Genomic DNA, 7581 nt, shown 5'->3' on the forward strand with positions numbered 1-7581 from the left:
CTGGCCTCTGCAGGCATCCATCCGTACATGGCATATACTCAGACACATGAAAACACTTAAATGAAAATAATAAAAAAAATTTAGAAGAGAAAATTGAGGGCTAGCAAGATGGCTCAGCAGGTAACGGTGCCTGCCTGGCAAGCCTGGAGACCTGAGTTCAATCCCCAGGAGCCATGTCAAAGTGGAAAAAGAAAACCAGTGCCACAAAGTTGTTCTCTGGTCTCCAGATGTGCGCAGTGATGTGTACACCCTCATCCTTAACATATCTCACACACACACACACACACACACACACACACACACACACACACTCGCACACACACACAATATAAGTTAGAAAATAAAACAAGCCGGGCAGTGGTGGCACCAGCCTTTAATCCCAGCACTTGGGAGGCAGAGGCAGGCAGATCTCTAAGTTTGAGACTAGCCTGGTCTATAGAGAGAGTTCTAGGACAGCCAAGGCTACACAGAGAAACCCTGTCTCAAAAAAAAAAAAAAAAAAAATCACAAACAGGGGTGGAGAGATGGCTCGGAGGTTAAGAGCACTGTCTGCTCTTCCGGAGGTCCTGAATCAATTCCCAACAACCACATGGTGGCTCACAACCATCTATGAGATCTGGTGCCCTCTTCTGGCACACAAGGGTACATGCAGACAAAATATTGTATACATAATAAATAAATCTTTTTTTTTTAAAGATTTATTCATTTATTATGTATACAATGTTCTGCCTGCATGTGTGCCTGCAGGCCAGAAGAGGACACCAAATCTCATTATAGATGGTTATGAGCCACCATGTGGTTGCTGGGAATTGATTCAGGACCTCCGGAAGAGCAGACAGTGCTCTTAACCTCCGAGCCATCTCTCCAGCCTAATAAATAAATCTTAAATGATCTTCTGCCTCTACTTTCCCAGTACTAGAATTCCAGATGTCTGTCACCATCCTGAGCATCTTAGTTTCATTCCTATTGCTCTGAGAAAATACTCTGATGGAGGCTGGAGAGAGATGGCTCAACACTTAGGAGCAGCTGTTCCAGCAGAAGACCTGAGTTCAATTCCCAGCACCCACATGGCAGCTCACAGCTGTGTCTAACTCCAGTTCAAGGGGATCTGATGCTCTCTCCCGACCTCCTCGGGGTCTAAGCATACACACGGTGCACATAAACAAACACAGGCTAAACACTCATCTACATAAAAGAAATAAATCCTTAAGGAAAAAAAATGCCTGACCAAAAAGCAACAGAGGGGATAATTCACAGTCCATCACAGCAGGGAAGTCACACTGGCAAGAGCTTGAGGTGGCTTGTCGCAGCAGAGGGAGTGTGTGCATGCATGCTTGGCGCCCAGCCGGCTTTTTCTACTCTCTTACAGTCCAGGGGCCCAAACCCAGCAGTGATTCTGCCCAGTTTCCAGCTGGGCCTTTCCTCACCGATGAAGGCACTCAAGACACTCTCCCACAGGCCTGCTCACAGGCCAGTTTAATCTGGATAATGCCTGGTTGAGATTCTAGATCGTCGAGCTGACAATCAGGAGAAACCTCCACGCCTGGTTTTGTTCGGGGCTGGGGGTGGAACCCAGTGCTTCCAAAAGTCTACAAAGTTATTTTCTGCATATATGTAACCCTTAGTGGATTGCTTTTCTGAGGATTTATTGGGGTCTGTTGGAAAAAAAAAAAAAAAACAAAAAACCCTAGTTGCTGTCTTCTTTCCTCTGGAGCTAGTACATGCCAGCCATGCCCTCTGCCAAGAGTCACATCCGCAGCCTGGGACACATGATCCAGTCAGCATGTGGTGGCATGGCAGAGCTTCTACAGCCGGCATGGCATCCGATTCGGGCTCAGAGATCTGCCCTCACTTTGGAAGAGGCTCCCCACTCGGTCCTGTTTCCTTTCCCTGGAGACATCCTGAGAGAGTTTTCCTTATGTTGAAAATTGTGGTCCCAACAACACAAGGCTGAAAGAGAGAGCTGGTACACCAGAAACTTAAGGCCCAGTCTCCAGCACCACAACAGAACCGCCTATGCCAGGACAGCCTGGCACAACCCGGCTATCCAGACCAGGAAGAGGTAAGGTCACAGTGAGGTACTCTTTCCTAAAATACCAATAAACACGGGGAAAAATAATCCACAAAGGGTCAAACATATGCAGGAAATAGTCCACGTATTGGCTTTTGAAATAAACAGCCGGGAATGTAAAACTCATAACTATAAGCTGTGTGTGCCTTCAGTTCTCACCATTTAATGCGAAGAAGAGAAAGTGAGTGCTGAATGGAAGAAGGAAGGGAAAGGAAGAACCAGAGAAAGAATGAAAGATGATCCTGCCCTCGGGAGGGAGAGGCAGGAGGATCAAGAATCTGAGGCCAGCCTGGGCTACATAATGCGTTTGAAGTTCAGCCCAGCCTGAACTAATGGACTACACAGTGAGACGCTGTCTCAAAACAAAACAAAACAAAATAAAATAAACAAAAACAAAGCAAAACAAAAAATTTAAAAAAAGCATGAGGGGAGCTGGGAAGGCAGGGAAGTTGGGAAAGCACTCGCCTTGAAAGTGTGAGGACTGGGACCCCCAGGGCTGTGCAAAGAATCCAGCTACCCCGGCTGCTGGTCCACGCAAGGCTCCGCCCACAGACAAGAGGGGACAACTTGGCCCTGTGACTCGAGGGTCCCTCAGGGCTACAGTTATCCTACTGGCATGTGGGCTGTCTCGGTCGAAGACACTTCACAGATCACTGAAGAGTAAAAATCAATTTTATTTAATACAACATCCCTCAGGGGCCCTGCAGCCAGGTGGCTGAGGCGAACAGGGGGCGTGATGCGGGTTAGGTATGATATTCTGTGGCGAAATGGAGGCAGCTGCCATCCACCCACTCAAGCCACCTTTGGAAACAGCCCGGGACCTCGGGAGACTGTTCCTTTAGCACAGGGAATAAATAAAGAAAAATTAGTGAGAAAAGTACACATTTCCTTTTACTATTTTTAAAAAAATAACATTTGCTGTAGCCAACCGTTTCTCTCCTTTAGGCCTTCAGCATGGAGAGGAAAAGAAAGATCTAGAAAGTGGTTTAAGGATGTCTGAGCTCAGTCCAGTGCTCGTTCTGTCATGGCCGGCTTCAGGCTTGTCGTCTGTCAAGTGGTCATTCCATAGGCGCTGCTCCCAGTCGGCTGGTCCCCCTTCGTGGGGCAGGCCATGCATGGGACGACGCAAACCTGAGCAGCACTGCAGACCTCCAAAGAACAGTCAGCCCAGAAGGAAAAGGAAAAACAGAGAGAAAACAAAACAACAACAACAACAAAAACCTAACCCCCAGACGCGGCCATTCACTCAAAGTAACTGACCACGGAACAGAAACTGGCTTCCGAGTAGGAAGATGCATGGAGAAGCCTGTTGTCTGTCCCAGATACAATATTTGGGCTTCAAAATATCCCAGGCTTTATTCACCTGGAACCTCCTCTCACTCTCCCAAAACGAAAGGACGCTCCAGCGTGGAAGGGCAGTCGGGCTGGCCGATAAACAGCGCCTCTGGATCTCTGTACACCCAACATTATTAAGGGGGGGGGGGATTTAAGATTGGAAGGCTTGGTAGCTGCTGATTCCAGCACTCAGGGAGAGCAGAGGCAGGCGGATCTCTGTGAGTTCGAGGCCAGCCTGGTCTACAAAGTGAGTCCAGGACAGCCAAGGCTACGCAGAGAAACCCTGTCTCGGAGAAGGCTTGGCCTGAAGAATTGCTGCTTTCAGTGGGGGTGGCGCCGGCTCATAAATAAGTGTGCGGGACTCTTGGAATACGGGAATCGGCTGCTCTTCCTGGACGCCCTCCCATGGGCATGCACCTGCCTCGGTTGTCTTTAAGTTCCATCAAGGGAGCCTTCCGTTCTCTGTAGGACAGAAGACCAGGCGAGTTAGGTCACACTTTCAGAGGAGGGAGGCGTAAATTGAAGCAGTACCTCATACAAGAGTTACAGAGGGACTGGGGGTGTGGGTCCTCGGGTCCCAGCATGCAAGAGGCCCCAAGCTCCATCACAAGCACCTCATAGAGTACATGTCTGTAATCCCAGGGCTCAGGAGGTAGAGGCAGGAGGACCACAAGTTCAGAGTCCAGTCTAGGCTAGCCTGGGATACATAATAAGCCCTTTACTCAAACGGACAAAAGCACTCTGCAAGCTGTGCCACCAACCTCTGGAACGCTATCTCCTAGGGCAGCTGTTGTCCCAACTGATCTTTCCTTCACCCCATGCCCCGCTCTGTAGGGGCCGCTGTGTCCATCCCGGAGTTCTTGCTGCAATCAGTGCATCGGGCCACTGCGTCAAGTAGCCATGTATACCCTGTGGTGTCCCATAGGTGCTGCACAGGGACAGAATGGAACCACCAGGTCCGAGAGATCTCACATCCAGCTCCTGTGGGACCTCTACCTAACCCAGACACCCTCTCCAGTCTGCCTTTGTTTTTGTTTTGGAGACAGAAATGCACTCTGTAGCCTGGGCCACTCAGCCATCCTCTGGCCCTTGCCTTCTCAGTGCTGGGATTGTAGGTGAGTCACCAAGCAGGCTTAGGTCCTTAGGTCAGCTTTTTAATTTAAAAACTTGGCTGCGGGTGGTGGCACACACCCTTAATCCCGACATTCAGCTGGCAGAGGCAGATGGATCTTTGTGAGCTTTTGCTTTTTGACACAGGGTTTCTCTGGGTAACCTGGCTGTCCTGGGCACGTTTTGTAGACCAGGCTGGCCTTGAACTCACAAAGATCTGCCTGCTCTGCCTCCCGAGGGCTGGGATTAAAGATGTGTGCCACCTGGCCTGGCTCTTTGTGAGTTTAAGGCCAGCCTGGTCTACACAGCCTGTAATTCCAGCTCTGAGGAAGGCACAGACTGCTAGAGCTTTCTGGCTTCCACCCTATAGCCCAGATTCAGGGAGAGGCCCTGCTTCAAATGAATAGGCAGAGAAGTTGATAAGCAACAACTAACACCCTCTTTGCGCGCACACACACACACACACACACACACACACACAAATCCTTTAAAGAAATCAAAAAGGTCTAGAGGGCTGGTGAAATGGCTCAGTGGAAAGGTGCTGGCCTGATATAGGTCAGGCCTGATAAACTGAATTCAATCCCAAGACCCAGAGGGTTGAAGGAAAGAACCAGCTCCCAGAAGTTCTCCTCTTGCATGCTTATGTATGTGCACAAGCAAACACATCGTAAGGACAGTAAATTCTGGAGAACAATGTGGAGACAGCTGTGCAACAGTAGGAATGTACCTTGTGCCCCCGAATTCACTTCTTTTAAGTGCTGGGGATGGGCCTCATACCACTAGGCAGGTGCTCCATCACTGAGCCACAGCCCCGGCTCTTGAACAATAGGGCAGCAGTTAATTTTAGGTTGTGTATGTTTTACTGTTTTTTTTTTTTTTTTTTAAAAAGCCAGGCACCATGACAGATGCCTACAGCCCAGCACTCAGAAGCATCAGGAGTTCAAGATCATTGTCATCGGGCTGGAGAGATGACTCAGGGGTTAAGAGCACTGGCTGTTATTCCAGGGGGCCTAAGTTCAATTCTCCACAACCACATGGTGGCTCACAACCATCTTTAGTAAGATCCGGTGCCCTCTTCTGGTGTGTAGGCAGAACACGGTATACATAATAAGTAAATAATTTTTTAAAAAATCTTTGTCATCTGTACAGATAGCTCCTAGCTACCCACCCACCTCCTGGTTCCTGGACCCCTCTATGCTGAAGAGGACAGGCTCTGCTCCAAGATCTCATAGTCCCCGATTTTGTTTTTATTTGTGTGCATGGATCACGTGTGTATACTCAGTTGTGTGCATGTGAACATGTGTGTGTTACGGGGTTCACGTGCAAGTCCGATACTTTCATCTTCCACTTTGTTTGAGACAAGCTCTCACTATCTACTGTTGCTGGTCCACGAGCTTCTAGGGGCTCCTCACGTCCCTGCAAAAGACTGCTGTGCTTCCCAATGCCTGGCTTTTGCATGGATTGTGGGGCTGAATCCCACAATCAGGTCTTTACCCTTGGCATGCATGTGCTTTTGCTCACTGAGCCCTGATTGACAACACTGTGGGGAAGCCGTGAGGGCCCCGTGCACTGATCACATGAGCAACCTGAACTGACTTTGAAGATTCTGTAGAGTGGAAAGAAATTTGCCGGGCAAAAGGGCTGGGAGATGCCAAAGCAGAGAAACTTGAGAATGGAGAGCCCCACAGAACAGGAAACATCCGGGCCCACTGTCCTGAACCTCCTGTGGACACAGGACACCTTGCTGTAGGTAGAACCCATAGAGGTTGGAGCAAAAGAAGATGTAAATGTGAGGGAACCTGACAGCCAGGCTGGCTGGCCTCCTGAAGGGGAGCTGAGACTCTCCATTTTGTTTTGCTGGGTCTGGAGGCTCTTAGAAAAGGATGCAGATCTCAGAGACTCAACTGGAAGGCTCTGGCTCCTCCTTTGCCGGGATAGAACTGCACAAACGGTCCAAGAAAGCTGTGTGACCCGGAGGGCTGGAGGCTTGCCAGTGCTGGCAGCTGCTGCTTGCCATTTCCTCCACTCTCCCAGAGAAGGGAGACGTGATCCCCGTGTCCAGCATTTCAGCAGGCCCCAGACCAAGCCTCTCCCCCAGACGCCTCTGTTCTCCCTCTCTTGAGGCAAACAGCACTCTGGATAAGGCTGCAGGACCAAGTCCACAGACAGGAAGGGCTGGGCCACCAGCAGGGCCCCAGGAACTTCGAAGTAAAGGTTAACACACTCATAGTGAGGACCGGACGTGCCAGCAGCCAGCCACCCACGGTGCCTCTGCACAGGATGTAGTGCCCAGTAACCCCAAAGGCCCTTCTGACCACCCCACCCCCACCCCGTCCCCAATTCCTACTTCTAGAGAGTACCCAGTGTGAGCAGTTGGGGTCTATCAGGACAGGGCTGAGTTCCCTTAATCCCTGCAACATCTAGGCGAGAAGTCGCCCAGTGTACAGATGTGGAAATGGCGCTGGGCAAGATGGCTCAGCAGGTAAAAGTGTTTGGTGCACAAGTCTGAATGTTTACTTGAGTTCTGTCCCTGAAACCTACAGGAGGAAGGGATGGACTCTGGAAAGTTATCCTGATGGCATCATTTGCACATCTGCATTCACACACACACACAAACACACCAGGTTTTGAAAAGGATGACTGATGAGAAAACAGAATCTTGTACACAGACTAAGCAACTAGTCAGGATAATTCAAGTTTGAATGTGGGTTGTCTACGCTCACGTCAAGCTTTCTTTGGCTTTGGTTGATTCCTAGGCTTTGAGCGCTTTCCCTTGTGTTCTGGGGGCGGGGGGGGATATTTCAGAGCCAACTGAAGTAAATCTCTCAGTCACATCCACTGTTGCCAGACTGCTTGAGGAAAAGGTCTTTAAAGGAAGCAAGCGGATTTTCTATGATGGCTCAAGGGTTGCAGAGCTTCTCATTTAACCCTTAAGAAAATTCCAATAGGCAGATGTTATTGTTCATGTCACCATCATTATCATCACCACCATCATTATAATCATCATCACCAACATCCTTATAACCATCATCACCAACATCATTATAACCATCATCATCACCATC

At 49.4% G+C, this 7581-nt stretch overlaps 1 protein-coding gene across 3 annotated transcripts in view; it reads right to left on the reverse strand.

Moving 5' to 3' along the window:
• Window positions 1-2725: 2725 nt before the first annotated feature.
• Pecam1 (platelet and endothelial cell adhesion molecule 1) overlaps window positions 2726-7581 on the reverse strand; it is a 53651-nt gene continuing 48795 nt past the window's right edge. For all 3 annotated transcript variants that reach the window (XM_055592564.1, XM_055592562.1, XM_055592563.1), the window contains one exon: window positions 2726-3868. In XM_055592564.1, the coding sequence (XP_055448539.1) occupies window positions 3849-3868 (20 nt within the window). In that variant the 3' untranslated portion in view covers window positions 2726-3848. The remainder of the gene's footprint in view (window positions 3869-7581) is intronic.

The sequence above is a fragment of the Psammomys obesus genome, unplaced genomic scaffold (genome assembly GCF_907164565.1).
Source record: "Psammomys obesus unplaced genomic scaffold, mPsaObe1.curated_primary_1811, whole genome shotgun sequence".
Taxonomy (NCBI): domain Eukaryota; kingdom Metazoa; phylum Chordata; class Mammalia; order Rodentia; family Muridae; genus Psammomys; species Psammomys obesus.